The sequence below is a fragment of the Lacerta agilis genome, chromosome 5 (assembly GCF_009819535.1).
Source record: "Lacerta agilis isolate rLacAgi1 chromosome 5, rLacAgi1.pri, whole genome shotgun sequence".
Taxonomy (NCBI): domain Eukaryota; kingdom Metazoa; phylum Chordata; class Lepidosauria; order Squamata; family Lacertidae; genus Lacerta; species Lacerta agilis.
In genome coordinates, this window is record NC_046316.1 from 29,045,426 (window position 1) to 29,059,535 (window position 14,110).

At 42.3% G+C, this 14,110-nt stretch overlaps 1 protein-coding gene across 2 annotated transcripts in view; it reads left to right on the forward strand.

Annotated features, from left to right (window-relative positions):
• Positions 1-8,895, forward strand: part of MCU (mitochondrial calcium uniporter) — an 80,444-nt gene extending 71,549 nt beyond the window's left edge. The window contains exons 4-8 of one of the 2 annotated variants that reach the window (XM_033149123.1): positions 482-586; positions 4,123-4,283; positions 5,016-5,219; positions 6,369-6,485; positions 8,413-8,895. In XM_033149123.1, coding sequence (XP_033005014.1) covers positions 482-586; positions 4,123-4,283; positions 5,016-5,219; positions 6,369-6,485; positions 8,413-8,535 — 710 coding nt within the window. In that variant the 3' untranslated portion in view covers positions 8,536-8,895. Of the gene's footprint in view, positions 1-481; positions 587-4,122; positions 4,284-5,015; positions 5,220-6,368; positions 6,486-8,408 lie in introns of both variants that reach the window. The other variant, XM_033149124.1, reaches the window with a different exon arrangement.
• The last annotated feature ends 5,215 nt before the right edge of the window (positions 8,896-14,110 follow it).

Here is a 14,110-nt window from a genome sequence, read left to right on the forward strand (position 1 = left end):
CCTTCTTTGATTATTGGAAAAAGGAGAGATGAAATGCAGGAAACGATACAATTTTGCCACAAACTATGGTTTACCAACCAGATAACAAACAAATGGGCTAGCTCTGTGTAAGGATGGCGTTAATCTGTGTGTTAGAATGCTGGTTGTGCCAAAGACTTAGGCAGAGAGTAGGGTTCAGCACCCCAAATTGCTGCTACTCCAGCGTAAATCCTACCCCACTTCAAACCATTTTGGCAACGTTCTAACACATAGGCCTGCCACTGCAATTCACATATACCAAGGACACCTCATATTTTGGGAAGCTTTCATGTTACAAATTTGAAGCTGCGGGTTTCACTCCTGGAAATGTGTTGTGAATTTAATATATATATATATATATATTTACAAAGTATTGTACACTGTTTTGCACTGGAATGCAGTACATTGGTATTAATTTCTGGATAGTTCTTTAAAAAATATTTTTCCTCTTTCCACCTTTCAGATGGGACACGTGTTGCCTCTTCAACAGGCATAGATCTCCTACTCCTGGATGATTTCAAACTAGTAATTAATGACTTGACTTACCATGTCCGTCCACCAAAGAGAGGTAACGGCTTCAAGCAGTTGGGATATATTTCCAGAAGTTATTTTCAGGAAGACCCTCCATCTAGCAATTAAAAAAAAGAGATAATTTCATCCATACTGAAAAAGACTACTTGATGATTCATCTTTCCGCAAACCTATACATTCAGAATTGTGAGCAGATCATGCTTTCCCTGACAGTCAGGATGTGGAGATAACTGTGTAAACATTCCAACAGCTTCTCCAGCATCTCTAAGGCAGAACTACTAGCTCTTTGCCCCCCCCCCCGAAGTCTCCGGGCACTTCTCTCCACCCCCGCTGCACACATCCATTCTTACTGCCTCCTCTAATTCATACTTCTCATTCTTATTTTTTTTAAAATCTCAGTTTCTATAAGAAGGGCTTCAACTTAAAGAAATGACAGACAGTCTGGTAGAGAGAACCCACGCTCCAGGCGACAAATTAATGACCTCTCGTATAAGAGATTCCTCTAGGGCACATATGGCCAAACCTGGCCCTCCAGCTGTTTTGGAACTACAATTCCTATCATCCCTGACCACTGGTCCTGTTAGCTAGGGATGATGGGAGTTGTAGTCCCAAAACAGCTGGAGGACTAAGTTTGGCTATGCCTGCTCTAGGGTAAAGGATGCTGGGGGGACAGGACCCCCCCCAAATAGATCACGGAATGTATGACAGATTTATTGGTTTCATGGTCACTTGACTTCCAGCTGCACACATTGTTGTTACTACCATGGAACCTCGGTTTTTTAGTGTCTTGGAAGTCGAACATTTCGGCTTCCGAATGCCAAAAACATGAAAGTAACTGCTTCAGTTTTCGAACGATTTGCAGAAGCCGAACACACCACGCGGCTTTCGTTTTGAGTTTCCCTATTGTATTGAGGCTTCTGCTTTCACTTTTTGAACGTTTCGGAAGTTGAACGGTCTTCCGGAACAGATTATGTTCGAAAACCGAGGTTCCACTGTGTAAGGCAGCTTGTTAGTCTGCTAGGGATTCTTTGGGAAGTGCTAACGCAACACACATGAACTTCAATTCAAAGAACAGCAAGCAGTATTCTGCTCATGGAACAGGGTTTTTCCATCTCTTCCTACCTCCCCACTGCAGTCCCCAGCACCTCCTGAGAAGCTGCTCCTGAAGGTCAGGGGAACCTCAAGAATGGTGTGTAATAGAACATGGGGAGATAGAGAGAGAGAGATGCTAGTCAGTAGAACCACGAACACTTCCCAGTTTGTGTGAACTGTAATTCCTCTCTGCTTTAGAACAAAAGTAGTGGTGAATTTTAGGTTCCAAAATGCAGCACATCGCTAGGGCAAAAATCAGGTATATTAATAAAACTAGGCTATCAGCCATGTGTCAACTGTGACTTTGAATATTTAAAAAGGTAGCAAAAATGATTAAGTGGTAACTTCGCCTACCATCATCTGCTGAAATCCTGGGTCTTGATTTGGCCTAGGAGTCAAGGGCAGTGTTCAAGCCAAGTGCTCTTCACAAAGTCAAGCACTTCTGAAGTTTCAGTTTTGCTGTTTCCTGGAACTTATCTGTGAAACTCTTAAAAGTTGAATGTCACCAAAAAAAGTGATTGCATGGCTGTGCCCACAAATAACAGGAGAGTCCTGTGTAATAATAAGGAGTGAAAGGTTAATCATACTTCTGAAAAGAGAAGCTGTTGCAAAATACTGATGAGACCAAAGAAGAACCTGATGACAGAAGAGGTCTTGGTTCAATTTCAGGGAACAATAAGACCATTAATGAAGTCTCTCCCCTCACATGTCAAATTAGTTTGACATGCTTCTTGGTTAGATTGAAGCATATTAATATAAACACGCATTGTAGTTAATAAAACCCTTGTATTTATACTTTTTTGTTTCTTGATAGAGAAGATTAGAGCTTGCAGGTATTGCTGTGGTTCAAATGTTGTGCTGCCTCCATCTCTGCTGAACTGATGTCTGGCTTGTTTTGTAGATTCACTGAAAATTAACAAAGGCAAGCTAAACCTGAAGATTGTGTGCTGAAATTTACTGCTTGCAAGGTTCTATATATTTTAGTTTGCGTTGTCTTGACAAAATTTACAATATCTAATTGTTAGGTAGAAACTCAGCAAAAGTGTTTTCATTAACCTTAACAAGATTAACATTAACCGTTTGATAAATGTACAAACTTGTAAACAGTTATATTGAAAGAATGTGGTTACAATGCAATATGAAATATCAGATGGGTGTTGATTTTGTTGCCCTCTCGGACTTGATTATCCTAAGTGCATGAAGTACCAGTTCACTATAGCTACCTTAAATAGATTTAGACCAAGCAGCCACTGATATTAATAAACAGTGAGTACTAAATTCTGGCATCTCCATCTGGCCTATTACATTTTCATTTCTCCTAGGCTCTTCTTCAAAACCATTGTGCACCCTTGTTACTGGGAGCCAGTTGTTTGTATCAGTGGGAGATGCAGGTTACCTTAGGGAAGCAGAGGAGAACACAGTGTGAGGTCATGGCCTAATAGTAAAATTAGATTTTGAAAGATTAAAGTGAAGTACTTGGTAGAGAAGTGAAGGTCCAGAAAACCATTGGGAAAATTCAGGGGTCCGTCCCCCCCGCTTCCCAGTGACACCTCCCCTTCCAGTTTTTCCAAAGACTTTGGGGAATCCTGGAAAAAAACTTGCTCTGAAACGTTTTCTCTTTCGGAAGGAGCGAACTATTTTTTAAAACAAGTTTCTATTCACTCAAAATGTGCAGCATGAAGATTTTTATGGAAGAGAATCTGCAGCATTTGAGCAATAATTTCTGTGTATTGTATAGACATTCACATTAGCTCGTACAAAACTAACAGTGCAGCCCTATACATCCTTACTCTGGAGTAATTACCAGCGAGTTCAGTGGTTTCTGCCTAGTGAGTGGGTGTAGGATTGCAACCTTATATATTTATATGTTTATAGATGCAAACCTGTGTGGAACTTAAGCAGAGTGGGTTCTGACTGAACCTGTATACTGTGCTCTGTAAACTTCAGGAATATGCCAAATAGTACAGTGTTATGTGCTAAATTACAAATGATGCATTTTATATTGTTAAAGCAGAAAAACTATTTAATAAATAAATTCAATATATTCAATAAATAAATTCAATAAAGATGTGGCATATATTTCCGTTTCCCCCAGCTTTTCATGGGAAGGGAGGGTCAGGAGGGATAGTTTTTTCCATGGCTTCAGAATTTCTGCTAATTTTTCATCAGTAGTCCTAGACCTTCCTCTTATTGCTGATGATGAAAAATGATACAGTATATTTTTATATTACACACACACATATAATTGCAAGCAAAGTCCTAATTCCAGTGTTTGGAATTAACGAGCATAAAAGAACAAGGTTATTCATATTTGGTGTGCATCTTTACACATGTTTGAAGCAGGATATCATTTTCTTATTTTATTTGGTTCTGTAAATGTCAGTGCAATGAGAGTAGTTTTCCATTTTGGTTCTAATAAGCTGTTAGAGGCATAACAACTGTGAAAAACAGAACATTAAAAAGTCCTGTTTGCTTCTTTAGACCTCTTAAGCCACGAAGATGCAACCACGCTGAATGATGTGAAGACATTGGTTCAGCAGCTATATACCACACTGTGTATCGAGGAACACCAGCTGAATAAGGAGAAGGAGCTTGTTGGACGGCTAGAAGACCTCAAGCAGCAACTAGCGCCCCTGGAGAAGGTGAGAACCTTTCTTCATTGAGTTACATCCTAAGCTGCTTTGACGAGTGGCTCAATCGATGGCGTAGCACAAATTGCATTGTAAGCTAGCAATAAACGCAGTTGAAAAAGTAGAGCTTAATAGCTTTGTGTTGCAAGTTGGATTTGTAGCCTAAAGGGAAACCTACTTTATGCAATTCTTTCTGATCTTTGTCAGAGCACGGAAGTATTAAATGGGTTCCAAGTGAGTTATTTTTCATCTGCAAAATGAATTTTTGGCACTAATATTAAGCATTTCAGGGTAAGTCCACAATGCAGTTCAGATTTAAACATAAAGATCCTTGCCAATGGAAATATGCTATACATATTGCACATGTCGCAGCAGTCACCTGGGTCCTGTCCCCCAGACTTTGTTTACATATAGCGATTCCTTTGGTGGTGCTATGAAGTTGAGATAACTCTAAACTCCAGCCCTTTGGCACTCCCCCGTAATAAATTACTCTGAAATTCTGTGGGGTCTGTTTTTCAAGTTCCTTTATCACAAACCTCCAAGAAATGTGTGTGTTTGTGTGTGTGTGTACACCCACCCACCCACACCATATTTTATTGATTTCAAAGTTAAACAGCATTCTGTTTAAGGATCGTTATAATATCAGCATTGAAAACACCACTCCTACTGTATGTGCTTATTTCATGTTTAACCTTCATTGAGAAGCAACAGCTCAACACACTTCTGAACATTTTTGTCCTGCAGGTTAGGATGGAAATCCGCCGGAAAGCAGAGAAGAGGACCACCTGGGTGCTCTGGGGTGGGCTGGCTTACATGGCCACGCAGTTTGGAATTCTGGCCCGGCTCACTTGGTGGGAATACTCTTGGGACATTATGGAGCCGGTGACCTACTTCATCACATATGGCAGCGCCATGGCAATGTATGCATACTTCGTAGTAACGCGTCAGGTGAGGCTTGCTTTTGGTTTTATTCTACGTTATAAGCAGGTGTCCAGAAAACCCCATTCTCATAAATATGACTTTTCCTCATCTGTGCTGTTCTTTTCTTTAAAACGAGGGAGCCTACCCTGTGTACTTTTGAATCTTTGGCTGGTTTATCCATATACCATCATAATGTGTTAAAAAAATGCAACATTAAGCAATAACGTGCGTGCTTGTGTGAACATAACAGAAATAGCGGAACCTTGGTGTTGGAGCGTCTCGGAAACCAAATGTTTCAGAAGCCAAACACCGAAAACCTGGAAGTAATTGCTTCCGTTTTCGAAGGTGCCTCAGAAGTCGAATGGCTTCTGAGGTGCGTTTCTCAATTTTCACCATAGACTTTGCCAACAGCCCTTTGCACCTCAGTTGTTTAATGTTTTGGAAGTCAAATGGTCTTCCAGAACAGATTACACTCGGCAACCAAGGTTCCACTGTATAACATTCAAATTATAACAGATATAGCAACAGACATAACTCACTGAGCATTAGCTGAGATGAGCAAACTCCTCCATAAACCAAAGATCTCTTTCCTTCTGTTGCTCTGATGAACCACTGCACAGTTGTCATCTTCAGAGTGGCAAAGGTGTCAAAACTTGCTTGCTACTACATCCCAGAAGAGGAAAAAAGTTTAAAAAAAACAAAACCCCACCTTGCCATAGCTTAACTCCTTCATCTGAATCTAGCAATATGTAAAATGATAACTGGGTGATATGCCAAAAAGACGTCACAGCCCATCACTCTTTAGCTCAGGGGTCAGCAACCTTTTTAAGCCGTGGGCCGGTCCACCATCCCTCAGACCATGTGGTAGGCCAGACTATATTTTGAAGAAAAAAATGAACGAATTCCTCTGCCCCACAAATAACCCAGAGATGCATTTTAAATAAAAGGACTGCATCCAGCCCACGGGCCTTAGGTTGCCTACCCCTGCTTTAGCTGATAACCAGACCTGGGTTCATGGCTGTAGATAATAAGCTTCAATATTCCATGATGCTTTTATTGCCCACATCCTATATTTGGCCAATGCAAGTATTAATTAATCAACAGTTTTATCCTCTTTCTTCCCAACCATCTTATATTAATGCCTTCTTTTTCATTATTCATTCTTTTATTGCACAGGAGTATGTATACCCAGATGCCAGAGACCGGCAGTACTTACTATTTTTCCATAAAGGAGCCAGAAAGACGCGTTTTGATCTAGAAAAATACAATCAACTCAAGGATGCTATTGCTCAGGTAATGAAAGTAATTTCAACAAATGGGGGTGGGGTGGGAACATACCCCCATCGCATCCTAGTGTTGGATCTTGGTAACTGAGTGAGGCACTTTCCCACATTCTCTTATCACCATGTATTATGAAGCGCTGCATATTATGGCAGGTGTTAATAATTCTGGCGTAGATGCTAAAGGTGGAATCCAACATTGTGCTCTTCCAGTCTGCCCTCTCCACCCCCACACCGTTTTGAGGGTTCTCCCAACCTGCCCCCAAGCCAAATTAAGAGGCTGCAGAGGGCAGACGGGGGGAAATCCCTGCTGTACAAGTGGAAGTCTTTGGTCTCAAGGCTTCTGCTGAAAGTGCTGGTTAGGTGGATCCTGCCCTAAGTTCAAATGGCTGATTTGAACCTGCAGCAGTGCAGCTGTTGAAATTGAAGCCCTAGTTGTTGTCTTGCAGGGGCTAAAAGAGTAAATGTCTGTTGGGTGCCACGATAAATGATTTCACACATCAGATCTCTCTTCCTCCTGGTGGATGATTATGAGCAGTTGCTACCAAACCTTAAACCCTTTGCCCACCGTATGTGAATGCATGTGGTGGCAGTTTCATGTAGCTGGCACGCCTCAGGTGAGAATCCAACATGTGCATCAATGTCATGTGATAGCTGAGTGACTAATGGCCATGTGAGGTGCCCATGGAATATGACCTAATCTATCCATGGTGTGTGGCTATACAAATTACCCGCAGATGGTGAGTTTGTGGGACTCCCTTGGGTGGCTCACTGATGTGTATAGAAGAAGAGAACAAGAGTAGGGATGAGGAAATAGTCAAGGGCTGGCACTAGGATTGTATCTGATTTTTAGAGTTGCCAGCTGTCCATCATTTTCCCAGTCTAGTCAGTAAAACCACCTCTACCGTGGTCTATAATTCCAATGAACTTCAGAATTGGCCCAATGGAGGGCTCTTCCACTTAACACCATCACTGCACATCTAATACCTTGAACCTATTAGTGTCAGGCTTGCCAGCATTTTTTAAAACAGACTTGGCAAGCTTTCTTACATTTATGAATGCTGTCCTTTCTGCCCCTGACATTAATCTTGGATTCTATATAATGCTGTGGTGTTCGTTGTATACAGGAAATAAGCATTATCTGGTGGGAGGTGCATGTGATCTCTAGGAGAGGGGTAATCCATTCTTTCTGCCACTTTGGAAGTTACTGACTTCGCAGTTGCTGCAACTGAAATTGCTAACTCTTTGGGGATAAGTGTTCAATCTGCTTGGAGGGGGATTATTGCACTTAATTAGGGCTGGATATTTTTATTTCAATTGGATATATGTAAACAATCATAATAATGTGATGATGATGATGATGATGATGTATTTATACCCCACCCATCTGGCTGGGTTTCCCCAGCCACTCTGGGCAGCTCCCAACCGAATATTAAAAACACGATAAAGCATCAAACATTAAAAACTTCCCTAAACAGGGCTGCCTTCAGATGTTTTCTAAAAGTCAGAAAGTTGTTTATTTCCTTGACATCTGATGGGAGGGCGTTCCACAGGGCGGGCACCACTACTGAGAAGGCCCTCTGCCTGGTTCCCTGTAACCTCACTTCTTGCAGTGAGGGAACCACCAGAAGGCCCTTGGAGCTGGACCTCAGTGTCCGGGCTGAATGATGTTGGTTCAGATGGTATCATCTACTTATTTTTCATAAAAATTTCTATGAGTTATAGCCTCAACAATAAAGAGATCACATTACCTTACAGCAGGAGTCGTTAACCTGTAACCCTCCATATGTTACTGAGGTACAGAACCCATCATGCCTGACAACTGGCTGCGACTGATGGAACTTGTCATTCAGCAACATCTGGATGGGTGTATTTCAGCACATTGTGGCGAAATGTGGTTCTTATGGCTTTCTCTCCCCCCCCCCTTAATTTCCAGGCAGAATTGGATCTTAAGAGGCTTCGAGACCCCTTGCAGGTGCATTTGCCTGTCCGACAAATCAGCGATAAAGACTGACCAGCACAGGTCCTCTGAACCCTGGCAGACTTGGCAAAATGGTTCATAGCTCTCACCTCTTTAATTAAAGCATTGCTGGTGGAAGCTGGGAGGTCTTGCGGGGGTGGAGAGCTTTTTAATCATTCAAAGCAGAACAAGGACCATGGCTGGGGAGGGGTCAGTATGTTCAACGAGAAGATCGGGCATTGTGGGATGTTAAGTCTTTTCAAAGGGCTTGACAAATACCGTCACATTTAAACGTTCTTTCTTCCTGGATGAAAATATATATATAAAAAGTCGGCATTTCATAAACAGAATGTATGGGGGGGGCATATTTTTCTGGCTTTGCAGTGTCTGCCTCTTGATGATGCACCAGCAGCCTGCTAAGCTTTTTAAAAGACTTCTCCTCTTTCAAAATACCAATAATAAATAATAACAGTGCATCAAAAAAGTGAAGAAAGGGGGGGGGGGAAAGCACCATCTTATGAAGTTATGGCTGCTGATCCAATTGGCCCTACATGAACATGCACTCTAGATTGGACCTAGTGTGTCTTTTTTGTAACCTTCATGTGAAACTGCTTTTTACTTTAAAAGAAAACGAAGCAGACTTTCTCCTTTATGGGATGATTACATCACTATAATCAGTTTTATCGATATCACAAGCAGAATAACCCTTGCCCTGAACGTTTGATAATTGACACTTTGAATGACTTACTACATTATTAAACTTGAACATGTCCCACTGCCCTGGGTGTACTTCTAGATATAAATGGTGATATTGCATGAGAGAATTTTTCATATTAAGTCTTAAGGGAGGAAAGTCTCCCCCTACTCTCTTTCCACCCCAGAATCTGGTAGCGACCTGGATTAATCAAATCACAAAGGTTGGTTTAAATATATATCATATTATTGGGTACTTGACTCAAAACCATGACTCTTTACAGAAAAAGCATTAGGACAGGTATAATTAAATGTGATGTTTGCATAGCAGAGTGAATGATGTGTCTTTCATGAAATAGCCTGGTCTGGAGACTTTGTCAAAGGCCTGGAGCAGAAGACCACAGAGTTCCACATTGATCCACAAGCCCTCTCTTTCTTTGGTAGCTTTAAAAAGAACGCCCCGGTGCCTAGGAGCCAGGGTTTCTGCGGAGTAGCAGATTGCAAACTCATTTTTTTAATTATTATTGTTGTTGTTATTATTTTAAAAGTTGAGGAAATGGCACTCCATCACCCTCCACTTCTTGCAAACCAACTGGGCAGTTCCCCCCCCCTTCCCCTGAGCGGATCTTGCATCCTGCATGGAGTGGAATCAGCCTTTTCTTATCATCCTGCGATAAATACTGTGGAGACAGGATGGAAGTTGCAGAAGGGCTCTAAGCTTAATACGCAGAAAGGCCGGGTGTTTCCTTTCAGTTCACTACTTCTCACTGTGTCAAGGCGAGAGGCTCCCACTTTCTGGAGAAACCATGTTTTAAAGTGTACAAAATAAATATAAACCAGACGCCAGGTGCCTTGCAGATGTGGAAATGCAGACGGGACCGTTGCTGCCTCCTCTCACTCGATGGCATGTTGGACTGAATCGGTGCATGTTCCAAGGTGTTGTTTTCTTCCTTTCTCTCTCTCTCTCTCCCCCCCACCTTTGTCTTTCTGTTCTCAGTTACATTTTTGATTTTCGATTTTCGTTGGGTTTTTTTAAAAACAAAACAAAAAAACAAACCTGTTTTATCCTCTTTGTATGCAGCATTTTAAAAAAGGAAGAAGATGAGCAGTCCTGTAGAGGAACATTTTATGTGTGTTTGGGGCGAGGGAGGGGCATGGAGAAAAAGTCCTTAAAAATAAAGTAAAATACTGAACATGTGTAAAATCCTGTATCATTTATTAAATATGTATAAAAGAGCAATGTACTTCTGGAACAATAAATAACTATTCAGTTTTTGAACTGTTGTGTTGAAACTGATTTCTTCCCAGTTGAAAGGAGTGAATCGGTGTTTGTTAGCTTTTGCCTGGCAACCTGTTTGGACCTCTTTCATTTATGGATAAGCCCAATTCAAGATGTCTCATGCTTTACAAAAATCATACAGGGATGGTAGTTCTGTGTGGGAAACAACATGCATCCAATAGATCACAGTATGTGGCGGTACATTCTCAGCGAATGTACCTCTTATGTACATGGAGTTGACAACCTGTGTGCCAGTGCTCATCACATGAGCACACAATTTCCTGTATGCAGTATAATCTCTATTGTAACAGGCAGACTTTCCCTCAACTGATAGATATCATTCTTGCCCTGGAATGGCAGTAGAGAAGAATGCCCTGCAATATAGCTTTGACCATAAACTTGAGATACAGAAGCTTAACTTAACTCATGGATGAGGAATCTGTTGCTCTCCAGTTGTTGTTGGACTTAGAGTCATGGACTCGTAAGAGTTGGAAGGGACCTCAATGGTCTCATATAGTCGAACCTTTGCAATGCAGGAATCACAACCGTTAAGGGATGGTGGAAGTTGTGGCTCAGCAACACCTGAAGTTCCCCACCCACTAACAGTGGAAGCGGGGACTTGTTCCATCAACTTGCACCTTCCTTATGCCTGCTGATCTCGGAGGAGGCTTCTGTACAGCTCTACGGTCATTAGCAGATGGTGTGGTAGGGTGTAGGTGCTTACCTGACGTCCTGACAGGTGAGTTGCTGCTGCTTACCAGGAGAGGGAAGGAGGGTGGTGGCTGGTGCAGAAGGAGCACCAGATTGGCTGATGCATTTGCACCACACTGACCTCGATGGTGCCTTGCTCCTCCCAGGTACGACCAGCCAACTCAATGGCCAAGAGGTCAAGTAAGTGTCTCCCACCATACCAATCTGCCTGCAAATAACTACAATAAGTTTGGATGTCAGGAAAACCCTTGCCCGTCATGTTGCAATGCCGAATTCAAAACAAGTGAAAAACATTCGTTTATTGCCTACACTGTTGAGATTTCCACCGTGCTAGACATCTGGAGTTGTTTAGGAACCTGAGATGCTTTAGGGGGATAAACAAGGAAGCAATAAGATTAAGCACTGTCTTCCACCATAACACATCTTTGCTTCAAATTACACACTCTCAACACCTCTCTGTGACAGAAAGGATGTGTGAGCTAAGATTTGCGAGTTCAATTGTTTAACTTTATCTTCCCTGTCTTTTAGAGGAAGGAAAACGCACTGGCCCACTAATGCACTGAAAAATAAATGAATAAGCAGCCAAAACCTGCTCAAAACCAGTACATGACCTACCTCCACATTACCAAGATACACCTTTTGTTGTTGACTCTTTTAGAATCTGTGAAGCAGGTGAATTCTTTTCAAAAGTTGCTTTGGCATTTTTCATTGTTTTTGTGAAGAAAAGCCTTACTTTCTTCCCCTCCATTTTGCCAGAGTGCCCAGGCAACTATTTCCAGCCCCAATTCCTAAATCTACAAACCCAGGATGGGTTCTGTCAAGCAGGAAAATGAATAAAAATGCAGTGGGGTTTTACATCAGTGAAAACCATCTTCACCTACCTCAGAGGGTGTCTACAGTCTCTGCAACTCTTAGCAAGTATCATACTACCTCAGAGGTCAGCAACCTTTTTCAGCTGTGGGACGGTCCCTCAGACCATGCGGTGGGCCGGACTATTTTTTTGGGGGGGGGGGGTGAACAAATTCCTATGCCCCACAAATAACCCAGAGATGCATTTTAAATAAAAGGACACAGTCTACTCATGTAAAAACACACTGATTCCTGGACTGTCTGATTGGGCCGCATCCAGCCCCCGGACCTTAGGTTGCCTACCCCTGTACTACCTGGCCAAATGTGACTTGCGCTTTGATATTTAAAACCACCAGTTGTCACTCAATACATTGTTGGTGAGGAAGTCCTTAAAAATTGGGCTGCCTTTTGCCCGTTACATTCCATCATAGGATCCATCTTCACTGACCATCAGAAAAACCTGCAACTGACCACCTTTGCTGTGTTACTCATGAGGAGACCAGACACAGGTTTGTAACTAACTAGGTCAGTATTGGTCAGCTCCTTTTATTTTCAGTCTGTTTTGCCCATTTGTCCTCTTCCTTTTTTGTTCTCAATAAAATGTTATATAATTTGGCTGCTGGGGTGTGACATTAATGCCAAACTTTAGGATTCTGGTAATCACCCATGTGCCTAGAGAGGCACAGACTGCTCTGATTCCAGGGAGAGCCAGAGAGGCAGAAGCTGGTGCTACTCTTAGTAAACTGAGAGGGATCTGGCTGAGAAGTGCAGAGTGTGCTGTCTCAGACCCACATTTTAGTACTTCCTTGGGTCCTCCAGAATTCTCTCCCATCCAGGGGCTTTCATATGGAAAGGTTGCAGGGCAGCAATAGCCAGATAGTTGAGGTGCGGCATGACTCCCCTACAAGGCAATTGTGCAACAGTTGTGCAAACGCAGGCACTCCCCCTTATGTTACAGTTTGCACCATCAAGCACAATAATGCTAGGAAAAATGGCCACTGTTACATCTAAGGAGACCCCCATCTCCCAGTGTGCAACTTATCATGCCGGCTAGAGGTATAAGCGACAAACCAGCAGCTCACAGGAGGATTCCTTTAGCATTACAGTAAGGCTCAAGTGCTTCATAATGCAATACAAGACCAGGATAGTGAGAGGTGTCTTCACTTGGTCCCAGGCATCCATCCTCTCCATTGGGATTTGGGCTTAAAAGGCCAAGGAAATCTGTGGGTGTGCGACGAAGGTGGAGGCAAGCCCAATTTATGAAATTGCACATTACCAATCATGGACCACTGCTAAGGACTTGGCTTCCAGTTTCCTAGCACTGTGAAGCATGAGCCAGCATGTGAGAACCTTGACTGCGGTCTCAAACTGACATATTTATTATATGCATTTATGTATGTAATAGCAATCTGTTACATGAGAACCATTTCCTGTTAAGTGTTCCAGCCGAAACACAGATTTCCACCTCAGTGAGAACTATGCCTTTGGTGAGATTACTTGCAGAGAGGTATGGACACAATCTTTCCCCCCGACTTGGCTGCTTGCCTACAATTAGAATCAGCAAGATGTTTCATTTCATGGCTGTAATCTGACAATACCTGATTCCAGGATTTTTTATTACTATGTGGCATCGATCTAATACATTTGTGAATGATTAATATTCAGGCGAATATTCCATTTCAGGATGTTTAAAGCTGTGTTGCAATTATAGCTTCCTGTCCACCTTTCCATCTTTGCTCTGTGGTTGTGACAAAAAGCAACCTTTCAATAAATACCAAGGAAGCCCTTCTCCTTTCCCAGGTACAGCCATCTGAAAAGAAATTATATATGCAGCCTCCTCTCTATTGGTGACTCCTATTGTGCTTGATAGGCAGTGCTATTTCTCTAGAAAAAGAGGTGCCAGAACTGATAATGAATGCCTGCCTTGTTCTCTTATAATGGCAATGGCGCCCACCTGAGGTGTGCTGGAACTGAGTTCTGGTGAGTTCCAGCTGAAAAAAAGCCTTGTTGGTAGGCTGCACTACTTTGACCTGCATACCTCCCTTTCTTCATCACTCCTTTTGCCTCTGTGTGGGCAGCCTACTGATGGGTACATCCCATAATATTAGTATTATTTCATAAATAATACCAATCACTTTATCTTGCC